Source organism: Bidens hawaiensis, unplaced genomic scaffold (assembly GCF_021521415.1).
Source record: "Bidens hawaiensis isolate Kalapana, Puna unplaced genomic scaffold, B.hawaiensis_p1.1 tig00006392_1, whole genome shotgun sequence".
Classification (NCBI taxonomy): Eukaryota; Viridiplantae; Streptophyta; class Magnoliopsida; order Asterales; family Asteraceae; genus Bidens; species Bidens hawaiensis.
The window spans coordinates 112,031-125,210 of record NW_027491432.1 but is presented as its reverse complement, the minus strand read 5'-3'; the positions used below and the strand labels follow the sequence as shown (position 1 = coordinate 125,210).

The 13,180-nt window shown below is 33.5% G+C and overlaps 2 protein-coding genes across 2 annotated transcripts; both read left to right on the top strand.

The window, feature by feature from the left end:
- Positions 1–3,567: 3,567 nt before the first annotated feature.
- On the top strand, positions 3,568–7,812 carry LOC143632507 (uncharacterized). Its single transcript, XM_077101011.1, has 5 exons — positions 3,568–3,876; positions 6,808–6,861; positions 6,975–7,128; positions 7,430–7,508; positions 7,615–7,812. Exons 1-4 carry the CDS (start codon positions 3,568–3,570, stop codon positions 7,459–7,461), a joined length of 549 nt encoding a protein of 182 aa, XP_076957126.1. The 3' UTR covers positions 7,462–7,508; positions 7,615–7,812.
- A 1,406-nt stretch (positions 7,813–9,218) lies between these two features.
- Positions 9,219–12,109, top strand: LOC143632500 (pollen receptor-like kinase 4). The gene is made up of 2 exons (XM_077101003.1): positions 9,219–10,824; positions 11,331–12,109. Exons 1-2 carry the CDS (start codon positions 9,543–9,545, stop codon positions 11,984–11,986), a joined length of 1,938 nt encoding a protein of 645 aa, XP_076957118.1. The 5' UTR covers positions 9,219–9,542; the 3' UTR covers positions 11,987–12,109.
- The last annotated feature ends 1,071 nt before the right edge of the window (positions 12,110–13,180 follow it).

Sequence of the window (13,180 nt, the reverse complement as noted above, 5' to 3'; positions counted from 1 at the left end):
CAAGTGTCCCCAAAACATTTGAAAACAAGTAAAATAGAAGAGTGATTACTCACCTTATTAGAGGAACAAAATACGAATGAGGATGATGTGAGAAAGATGAATCCTTCGGGATATACCGCCAAGGATTCCTAGCTATATAAGGATAATATGAATTAATTATAAAAATATATAACATGATTTGATGAGTTAAGATTTCAATGTGAATCGAATTAGGTTTGGTATTAGAATATTTAATAATTTTATCGAAGGATTTCTATAATAATTATTATTGCAAGATTAATATTATTGTTACTATTTTAAAGAATTATTACTTTTATTATATTATAGAACCACCATTTCGCATACTTGATAAGAATCATATAATTAGATTTATGAATACATAAATTACATAATTAATTTTAATATAAAATACTTATAACTATTTGAATAAATAAAACACTAATGTATGAATAAATATATAATCATAATAATAATGTGTAGTTAATTGAATATAATATGTATAAATATCTTGTTTAAATCTCTTATTAAGAATCTATTTAATACGTTTATCATATATATATATATGTGTGTGTGTATATAATAAATATAAATAAATTTATAAAAACATTCAACGACGAGAAACATTAATATTGGTGTCGGGTTTTAATAAAATAAAGATGGTTTGATCATTATTAGGATATACTTATAATATATAAATATACATATACATATATAAATATATATATATATATATACCAAAACTTGAAATAGGGATGATTTACAAGAAATGCGAGCTCACGAGTGTCGGTTTGTTAAAATAATGTTTATTTAATTTTAACTATTAATTAATATTCAACTAAAAGATATTATATAAAAAGAAAAGTAAAAACTGGGTCAGGGGGGTTCAAACCCGCGCCCCTGACCGATACAGAGGCTCAACCCACCTTGAACCAACCATACGAGCCAAATGTCTCAACTGGTTATGCACTTGACCCGTTAATTATAAACAGAACTCAATAAAAACCAGAATTCTTTTTAAACCCTAGAACTTAAATCACTCAAATCGATCAATGTTTGATTAATGGGTGTTAGGGCTTTTGCTACATGAACCAGGGCGATCAAACAGCACAAATCAATTACCAGAAACGATGTTCATATGATAGTAAACGCTCACCAAAAGTCGACGGCGGAATTCTGAATCAGACTGGCACTTGATGCTTGTTAAACTTCAATTGCTTGTGGGGTTATGTTCGTGATTCCATGAGGATGGTGTGGGCTTGATTAATTGAATTATGATGAGGGTTAGATGATGAATTACAAACGGGTTGCAGACGGATGTCTATAATCGTTAATACATATTATTCTGACTTCGTTTTCCTTAATTAAAGGAGTCGGTGGAGTCGTTATGGTAAGGTGTACAAATATTATAAATCAATTCCAAACGAAACGCGAAGAGTATGGTCCAAGGCAATTAATCGGGTCAAATATAAACAAATACGGGTCACGGTTTGTTTCTTGGGACTGGATTTGGTTATTTTATAATATACTATTTAACTAAACTTGCATATTGGTCCCTGGAGTTTGGGTGTGGATACGAAATAGGATTGAAGTTTGGTCTAGTGTGTAAATAGCAATAAATGAAAGTTATATATATATGAATTAAATATAAATAAAAAATTAATAATGATAAAAAATGATAACTCAATAGACGCGATATGTTGATAAAATTTCCCGAACAATAAACGGGTCGGGTAATAAATACAAAATACTAAATGGGCTTAACCGAGTTGTTACAGTACATATTTCATATGTAATATTTTTTCTTTTCTAAAGTTATTTAATGATATTAATCGTTACTAATATATATATATATATAAATTATAACACTTATGATTTTTCTTTATTAAATTATCACATAAATAACATTATTGATACATAACCAAATACATTCTTTTAATTTAGTTGTGTCATATATTTTTTTACCTAAAGTTAGTTTTTTTAAGATGAAAAATATCTTCTTACACCATTTAAATTTTGGTCAAAACCTCTTAATGATGATAATAAACATGTTCAAACATTCAAACCTTGTTCTAAATTCTATTAATTGAGTAAATGGTGATCAAAGAATTAAAGTCCATTAACTAGACTTGACCAAATTCAATTCTTTTGTAATCATTCGTGGTTATGTTTGCCTATAAATAGAGTCTCACTTCACCCCTTTCAACTTTGTCACACCTTTATTCATATAAATTTCCGAGTTATTATTTTGGAGTTTTATTAAGTTTGACTTTAAGAGTCGAACTGTGAAGTTCAAGACTTTTTATTTCTCTTTTCTTCTTGTTCTTTTTCCAGGTATGTTTTAAGTTGTTCGATTTGTTTAAAATAAAAGACTTTGTTGAAAACAACTTGGCATAAGTGGTTGTTTATAAAAAAACGAACCCAACCCGTTTATGAACTTATTCTGTTTTGGTTTAGTTAACCGAAATTAACCAAACCGCACCAAACTCTTCATTGTTTTTCATATTTTCTAGTCTTTTTTCCTTTATTTCACGTATTATACGTATTAATAGTTTAGTACTATCATTTTCATGTGCTTATATCTCCATTTCATGCACTAATATCTCAATTTAATATGTTTATACCTTCATTTCATGTAGTTATACCTTCATTTCAACTTAATGCTAATAACCGAACCGTACACACACTTAATCTTAAGAACATCACAAACTTCAAACGCAAATATCGTGGGGGTCCCACGCCAGTTTTTTTGTTTTTACCGTCAATTTCATTAAAAGGCACAACTAGCAAGATGCTTGAGGCAAAACCAAACAAAATACAACTTAAAAGGAAAAACTACAACAATCATTTTAAAACAGAGATTTGAAAGACGATTTATTTTTTATCCAAAGATAGGCCAAAAACTTGGTTTTCTTCATTACTCCTAAGAGGTTATAAGATATTCTCGAGAAAACGGCCTTGTTCCTCATCTTCCAAATGCACTAACAAGAATGATACTAAGCAAAAAAACATTTCTTTTTGTAATACAACAGGGTCGTGGTGTGAAGATTAAGAAGGTCCCAGATAGAGTAAGCATAGATTGGAGGTGTCTGAGGCCAAAAACTAATAGCATCGCAAACTACCATTGAGGGGCCACAGAGTAAAGAGATGATAGGATGTCTCAACTCTATCACCACACAAACCACGACCAATCAAATCAATAGGTATGTTTCTAAAAGAAAGGTCCTTTTAGTAGCCTGTCTATCCAATCCCGCGTGAAAAATTTTAATTTGTTTGGTACTCAACTATTCCAAGGTAACACAAAGCCCATTGGTCCCACATCAGTTGGTAACAAATTTTCAAATTACGTATGCTAACTAATCAAAGTAATCCCAAAATTGAAACATGCACGTGCATAGTGTGGACAATGCAGCAAGTAACATTAGTAAATCAGTCGGCGCGGATAACGTTGCAATAAACAAGTAAATAATTTCAATGACCCACCCGTGGTAGGTACAATACATTTGTAACAAAAATCTTTCTTTGTTTCTTCCCTTTAATTTATCAATCCAAAATATGAAGCTAACATTAATGTCGGCAACGGCAACCACCAATGTATTCAGTCTCTCCAAAACCATATTTAACCAACCCAGTACCGGTGTTCGAAGTCTTCGATCTCAGCCTGCACCACTCCATATCCGACCCGCAGTAAAAGCTGAGTTCCGGAGACCACTGGTTGGGTTTAGATTGGCATGTGTTGGTGGTGGCGGCGGTGGTGGTGGTGGTGTGAATGATGGTAGTGGGGGCGGTGGTGGCGGTGATGGAGGGGAAGTGGATGTGGATACGAAAGTGATTGGAGGTGATGACGTTTCGTCTGATGTCATAATTCTCGATGTTAAGGTAAATCTTATTATTAGGCATATGCAATTTAAAAAGTTTTATTCTCAGGCGGAGTTTTTAACATGGCATGTTCGTTTTATTTTCGTCGTTTTGACTAACCGGCATCCAAAAACTCCGTTAAGTCTTGGCATGTGAGGGTATTTAAGCCTTTTTATGCATACTATTTATGTATTTATAATTAAAAAAACAAGTTAAATATGTTATTAGAAAAATAAACTAAATAAATAAAATATGTTAAACGAAAACTCTGATAAGTTTTGGCATGTTTGGATTTATCTGATTTTCTGGATGACAGTTAGTGTAAAGGACAAAAAAGCGAATGTGGCATATATTTAAATAACAAATTTTATAATTCTGTCTATTAATTTATTATCCTTTCAAATGTGGAGTAGTTGTAAGAAGCCTGGTTTTTCAATGAGGACTCAGGTTCAATCCCTACAAAACATTACTTTGGGATGTGTATGGGTGGTTCAATGAATGAAGACTTAGATCTTTGTGATCAGTGGGCCTTCGGGTGGATGGGTTATCCTCGGAACTGAATATAACTTGGAGACGCTTAAGGCTCCGTACGGCTGGTTGGGCCAGCTGATGGTGGCATTTTGCTATTGAGTCAAAAAAAAACATTATTCTCTTGGTGTTTATTTGCGTTTCACAGTTTTTGACTTGGGGCCCCATCGTAACTTAATACTTTTGTTTGATTTTTAAACAACATAATTATACTTGTTAATTGCGTGAGCTTTAGCGGAAAAAGCTATCAAAATATTATTGATAAGGCCAGTTGTGGGGTTTTAACCATAGTCACATAAATCACTCAGCCGCGAATTTCGTAACGGTACGAAATGTACCGGATCGGAATTCGTTACCGTTTCGATCGTTGTTCAATTCGTGTACCCAATTCGCCAGTTCGTCGATCCAATCTAACTGTGTCCGTATTGAACAAAATCGGTGTTCTAATATAATGAATTCGGTGTTCCACTGGAACGAATTCAGTGCTGATGCTTCATTTTCTCGCCGGAAAGAGGAAGAAGGAATAGATCGATGAGGAAGATCCTTAACATTTAGTCCCTAAAGTTTATATTTTTTTTACATAAAAACTATTAAAAATGTAAAATTAGTTTGTGTATTCTAACAATTAACCCCCTCTATTCTCACTAGTTTACATTTGATCCTTAAACTTATATATTTATACATAAAAAAATATTAAAATTAAATATATAATGTATATAAATTATAAATAGCTAGTTTTTTATTTGGGTGCATCGAACCGAACTACATGGTACACCGTGCTGGTTCGTACCGAAATGAGCCTACCCCTCCGTACCGAATTCGTCTATCCTAGTGAACCGCGTACCCGTACCGGAGTGTACCGCGATTTATGTGACTATGGTTTTAAACTTAAATTCTCGTTGTGGTTAAGGCCCCGTTTTTTTAAAATTTGGGCCTCACCATTTGTCAAAATAATGCCTTTGCCGCCCGTTAAAATTTTGAAGCCCACCTCATCAACACATGGTGTGGTGTTTGGGGTGGTAAAGCCCCGCCACATCACCGATGTCGCCCCAAGATATACAAAGGGAGACAAAAATGAGAAGTGTGAAAAGGATTTGTGACCACACAAAAAACCTCTTAAAAATAAATTCAAAAAAATAATAAAAAATCATAACTCAAAATATAAATAAAAAAATAAATAAATTTAAAAACTAAAAAGTTTCCGCCATCATTTCCGTTAAAAAAAATTGACGAAAAGACATAATGACGAAAATGAACAAATTACTCAATTATAACTAAAAAAGACACAATAGATCGCAAAATATAACACAATGCCGAACAAAATAGCACAATGTTGAGTAATATAACACAATATAAACAAAAAAAAGACACAATGTTAAGGAAAAAAACACAATCAATGATGAAAATAAACGCAAAACACAATGATAAACAAAAAGACACAAAAACTCTTTTCACTTACATTGAGTTTTTTTATGAGAACGAGAAAGACGGTGGAAACATTTTTGTGTTTTTACTTTTTTCGTTTTCGTATTAAATTTTGAGTTATGATTTTTTTTTTTTTTGAGAGGTATTTTTTGTGTGGCTACAAATCTTTCTCATACTTCATAATTTTTTCTCCTTTGTATTATAACTTGACCCCCTAAGATAAAGCCCCATAACAGGCAGCCTAAAAGTTGGAAATCAAACGGAAACTCTAAAACTGGGGTCTCAAGAGGCAAGCCCTGCTTATTTTTTTCATATTGGTCATTATATGTCATGTTAATGTTAAATGCTAAATTAAAAGCGTAATCGAGCCAGGCAGAAGATCGACTAGGCTGGAGCTCACCTCTTTTCGAGTTACAAGAGCTAGAGTCAGTGGCGGACCCAAGAAAAAATTTCACACGGGTGGGAAAAGTGTCGTGTCAAAATTTGTTCGGGGTCGATCGAGATTCTAACATATATATACTACCTCAAATAAATTTGACATGGGTCGGCCGACCCGTACACTTATAGTGTAGGTCCGCCACTAGCTAGAGTGGAGTTTTTTATTCTGAAACTCTAGCTCAACTTGTGAGTAGTTTTTTTCTCACTTGAGCTCGGCTCAAGCCCAACTCAATTTTTATTAATTAATTTATATAAAAAGTCTAATTATTTTAATATATTTTGAGAAAAACCTGCTCGAGCTTGGTTGTGCAATGTGAAATTAATATATAAAGTCCAAAGGAGTTAGAAAGTAAAAATACATAAGACTCAACGAACCTAAACGATCTTTCCATACAAGGCTCGAGCTTGGGCCCGATAACTAAACAAGCTTTATTTAAGGCTTGGGCTCGGTTTGTTTCAAGCTTTTTATCAATCCAATCTCGAGTAACTAGCGAGCGACTCGGCTTGTTTGCACCCCTATAAACGGTTTAACACAAACTTATAAATCCTCTTCTCTGTCAGGGTATGAGCTGTGGAGGGTGTTCCGGAAAAGTAAAGAGGATTTTGGAGAGTCAAGTAAGTACTTCTTTGCATATTTATGTGCTTTTTGACACCAAGATTCTGAGTTTTTTATGTATTTGTACTGGAATCAATGACCCGAGTTACTGAAAATAGTCATATGTTGATAGCCACTTGTATCGGCTGCCAATGTGAATCTTAAAACAGAGACCGCAATTGTATGGCTTGTACCCGCAGCCAAGCTCACACCAAACTGGCAAAAAGAATTAGGAGAAAAACTTGCAAAACATTTGACAACTTGTGGATTTAATTCTAACATTAGAGGTTAGTATCTTTTCCACTATAAGTCCATATTAAACTCTTCATCGCATTCCAGTTTACAATTCTACTTTCGTATTTTTGTATGTTCAATTTTGTACCTGTGTACTTAAAATATTATAACTTTTGTAATCATATTTGACATGCATTATGTATAGAAGAAATAATTTTTTGGACTAATTGTGGTTTGGGTCAACTCAGTCTGACCCGACCCGTACTATGATTGCCTGTTTCCGCGCCCACCCATTTTGCTACATTCAATTTCTTTGACATCTCTAATTAATGAAATTTGGTCGGTTACTGGCAGGTGAGGCTGCAATTGAAGAAGAGGCATCTTAATAAGTACAATGGTTTCTTATGAGATCAACCATAATCCTTTGCTGTATGTATGTGTTACTTAATACTTTTCATATTTATAATATGTTGCGTTTAAACTATCTTTGAAAGCTGGTTTTGGCATTGTGGCATTTTAGTTTAGTTTTTTATTCATAGGCGAGTCTAGTTTGCAAGGAAGCAAATCTACCGCGGGAGCAGCATCACATTTTGGAAGTTGTATGTTCTTGATTTATGTAGTAGAGAGTCTTACTTTTTCGAAAGTGTTAAAAGTCTAGATTTTGTAGTTGATAACACAACACTCTGGTGGGGATGTATCCTTCTTTCAAGTTTGAAATAAAACTATACCATTGGTCTGCGTGTGGTCTTCATGAATTATGATATTTGGATATTCACATCCTACCCGATTGCATCTTATTGATAATATTTGGATGTAATGTTTATACGGATTTTTAAAGGATTCCATTTCAAATTTACCTTGTTTTAGTACTATAGTTCTTGCACTTATGCCATCAATTTGGGTATTATAGTGTCTCCTACTATTTTTGTTAAAGTCAAATGCTAAAAGCCCAATGATCTGGTATTGTTCTAGTTGAACTGTAGAGGTGGCACAATTGGCGGTTTGGGTAATGGGTCAAAAGGAGTTTGATGCAGTTATGGTTAAAACTCTTGTCATAACCATTTGCAATTTCTTGCTATAATTTGATCCGTTTCGTTTGACTTGACTCGTTGTAATATGACCCATTTTGTCCCCAAGTGATGAAAACTTTTAGACCCTCCCCTGGTTCGAGCTTTATGTAGATTTACTTAGCCGATCATCTCCACCGTATTGATTTTAAGAGGAATCAATTTAAAATATAAAAATACTTTTTTATAGAAAATATATTATCATAAAATGAATAAAACAAAGCAATGACAATTAAAAGACAAGCATGCTACTCTCTATGAGACCTTGGTTTGTTCGGCATTCATATGAAACCAAAGTATTCATCAAGAGAGTTTCGATCAGACAATTTAATGAGGCAGGAATAGGTTGGTATTGGTTCGTTATAGTACCCGTACTCGCTATAGGAAATGTAAAACAAAATTCAAAAAAAAAAAGAAATAATAAATAAAGTCATGGTATGCCCAAAAGATTTTGACAATCGCATATCTTACAATACCAAAAAATAATTTATTTGAATACAACTTCGTTTTCAATAAAAGTTTGTTTTTCTTTTGTTTTTTTAGAACTAGCGAGAAGCTAAAAATAATACTTACACAATCACCAAAACACCAACAGATTAATGTGTATTATAAGGGTAAGGTCCATGTGCATTTTAATCTTAACATGAGAATGTAGAAAATAATAATAATTTATCAAAAAATGAGAACGTAAGAAACAATACCAACTACAATACCAATCTACATAAACAATTATTTATAATAACAAAGAAAAAACCTAAAAAATATAACAAAATAATCAAAATCAAGAAAAAAATAATAACAGCAAATACCAACAAATACTTTTATAACAGCAAAACAAAAAAATCTAAAAATAACAACAAAATATAAATCAGCAAATCAAAATAACATCTCATAATCGAAAACTAGTAAATACGAACAAAAAAATAGCAACAAACACCTATAAAAATAAACCTAATAATAACAACAATTTGGTTCTCATTGTTTTCATGTTAAGAATAAAATGTATTTGATCTTGTTTCTGTATTATAATACAGTAATGTCAAGTTAATATTTATAATTTTCACAAAACGAAAATTTTTAAATTCAAAACAAGCATTACATTTTTGAAAAGATTTAACATACACCCTTATATATTTTAAAAATATTCAGATTTTATAAATATGTACTCATTATGATTTATAAGCTTAACCTATAATTTCACTTGTTCCTTTAGCCTTCGGATTCTCAGTTTAAAAATTCCAATAAATAAAATACAAATTTCATTCTCTAGATTTTCTCTTCAAACAATGAAAAACACAACTCATATGGTATCCTTGTGGAATATCTTTTCCTATGTGGCTATTAGTACACAGCCCTACCTTCGCTCATTTTCAATGTCAAATTAGTGACAACAAAACCAAATGGGGTTTCTCAAGTCTTACATATTGCTTGTTCTAGTATTACATAATTACATTGCTTTTGCTCAAGATGATGCCGAAATCGCCATCGGTTTCACTGAAGATGAACGAAACGCTCTTTTGGCACTCAAGAATGGTTTTCATAACGCTTTTCTTGACGAAAGATGGCAAAGTTTTGATTGCATTAATTGGTATGGCGTTGTTTGCAACGGTGGCAGAGTTGTTAGCTTAACCCTTGAGAGTCTTAACATCATCGGGGAAATCAAGCTTGATGCGCTTTTCAATCTCACTGCATTGTCAACACTGAGCTCTAGGAATAATTCCATATTCGGGCAACTAATGGACTTCTCAAAGAATATCGACTTGGCACGACTTGATCTATCCAGAAACAAATTCGATGGGCTGATTTCACCTTCACTTGTTAACTTGGTTCTCTTGGAGTCGCTACAACTTCAAGAAAATAGGTTGACGGGTCCAATTCCATGGTTTGATCAGTCTAGTTTGAAAGAATTTAACGTTTCAAACAATAATCTTACCGGGCCTATACCGAATACTAGAAAACTACAATCCTTCAACCCTTCTTCATATGATCATAACTCGTTTTTGTGTGGGCCGCCCACTTCTACATCATGTGGCCCCACATCACGGGATAATGATAATTCCTCTAGTTCACACAAGTCCCTTATCGGTGTTACGTTGATTATCGTTAATGTTATAGGTCTAGTCATTCTTCTTATATTGTTAATGGTGTTCTATAGAAAGAATAAACAACTTAATGAAAAGATTATACAGAAGAATAATATTAAATTTGCGGATGACAAGGAAAATGGGCGTTTTGTGGACGATAAGGAAAAGAGATATTCTGTGGACAACGAAGAAAAGGGGTATTCTGTAGACGAAGAGGAGAAGAGGGACGAAATAACAAGTGATAGTATGGATCACCAAGCACACATGCGAACACAACACCAAGGAAAGCTTGTTTTTGTTGATGGAGAGCCAGACTTTGAATTAGGCGATCTTATGACGGCTTCCGCAGAGAATTTGGGCAAAGGGAATTTTGGAAATACGTATAGAGCAAGGTTAGATGACGGAAGAAATGTTATAGTGAAAAGGCTAAAAGATTTGAAGCCACTGAGTCGTGATGAATTCATGAACCACTTGAAAGTTATCGCGGCTCAAAAACACCCCAACTTGGTACCGTTACTTGCTTATTTTTACTCAAATAATGAGAAATTGTTGGTGCACAAGTTCATGATGAACGAGAATCTTTTCAGTCGCCTTCATGGTAATTTTCACACCATCTTCTACTTTTTTTTAACTCAATGATTTAATAGATACAACAACCACACTGTCGCTGAAGTGATCTAATGTTTAATCACAATAGTTGAATTCATAAATCAGTCACTAGGTTCGTTCGATAATCAAAGTAATGACGAGATTATAACCGAAGAAATCATAAACAACACTAAGAAGAGGAGATGGGAAATTAGACTAGAATAGAGATGAGAGAAGAACACCAAGTTGCTTAAACATTATTTTCATAATCCGATCCTTCAATCTCCCCAGCATATATTAAGCGATTCTGCCTTCACAATCTAATCTCTTGTTGGGCCACCTAAACTGGGCTGGCTGGTTGGGCTTGTCTGGGCTCATATCCGTACTCATAACAGTCTCCTCCACGTCATGCCTTCTCTCCTCTAACTAAAAACGTCACAAAAACACCCTATTATGGATGCTCTAAAGTTTGTTATTTAACATTAATTAACTTTATTATTTTCATGGTATATATAGGAGCCAGAGGGACGAGAGACCGAATCCCATTTCGTTGGGGACCAAGGTTAGCCGTTGCGCAGGGAGTGGCTCGAGCCATGGAGTACTTACACATGAATCCTAATTCAGCTCTAGTTCCCCATGGTAATCTGAAATCATCGAATGTACTCATCGATGAAAATAACATGGCACGAGTTTCTGACTATGGTCTTACCTCAATTATCTCAAACACAATCTATGTTCATCAGATGGTTGCATTCAAATGTCCAGAATACTTAACTTCCAAAAAGGTATCAAAGAAGTCCGACGTGTGGAGCTATGGCAGCCTACTTATGGAACTCCTCACCGGGAGAGTTAGTGTTCTATCGGTTCCAAAAGATGACAAAGCTGTGGATCTTTGCAATTGGGTTCATCGTGCAGTTCGTGAAGAATGGACCGCTGAGATTTTTGATTTAGAACTCATGGTGCAAAGAAGTGCAATCCATGGGATGTTGAAATTGTTACAACTAGCAGTTCGTTGTTGCGACAAAGTACCAGAAAAACGACCAGATATGAGTGAGGTAGTAAGAGAAATCGAGAACATTAAGCCCCCTAATGCTGATTCAGAGAGTGAAGAAGATTTTTCCATTGACCGATCACTGACTGATGATTCCATGTCAGGAACCCCATCAAGATGACTAGAAAATCTTAGCCACTAATCATGATTCGATGTATCAAATGCATGATCGGGTCATCCAGAACCGGAGTTCAAGAATGCATGATCCAAACTTGAGGAAATTGTCTGTGAAAAAAAGAAAGTGTAATTTGGTTAATAATAATTTGAACGTATTTGACTTATGTGATTGCACCCAAATTGGTCAGAAAACGCTATGTTATGCCTGTTAAGTTGTAATTTAAGAACTTGTAAAAACATGTCATTGCAGTTCTTGTATTTACATTTTTCCAATAGAAAGCTAATTCCATATTTTTATCCTAAACATTTAGTTTGATCAATACATTTTTTAATTTGATCCCATATTTTTAATAATATTAGACAACTAAATACGTTATCTTAATAAAAAATTTAAGTTACCCTATATCTTAACTATATAGAAATTTATAAACTATTTAGTTTTTTTTTTTAAATATCAACCTTTAAACATGTTACCCATGAATGACTGAATACACAAAATCAAAGTGAAAAACAATTGGATTTGCAAATGGTTGTCAGGATATCATTGATGAGAATGTTTATATACAAGATGGATCACACATCTAAACGGCGCATCTTATTGTTCATACCAATCCATTCTAAAACTATTTATATGTTCACACCTTCTAATTATATAAATAACATTAGGACTGTATAAATCGTTCGCCGTTCGCCGCTCGAAAATCGCTCAAAAAATGCTCGTTCGATTTCCGCTCGATTTGTAAATGAGCCGATCGGATCGGTTCGATTTGAAAACAAGCCAAGCACGAGAAAAGCTTCGCTCGGTTCGATTCGGTTTGTTTTTACTCGAATTATTTTTTTAGTTTAATATATAATATGTATTTATATAGAAATATAGAAAATTTGAAGGATTTTTAAATTTCTCTCATTTGTGTTGACTTCAAAGTTTAATTTTAAACCTTAGTTACGTTTTCAACACTTCCACAATTCCACTTTTCCACAAACTTTCTTATCATTCTGCCGTTCAGTAGTTCGATTACACCATTGAAAAACTAGCTACTGGTTCTCGTCACACTTTATACACAAACTATTTTTTCTATTGTTAGGAGAAAATATCGACCAGGTATTTTCTTCATTGAACTTATTATGTATGTTTTATTGCTAAGTTTGAGTTTGGCATTTTAGAGTTGGAACTCTATACATTTTTTAGTTGAAAGTT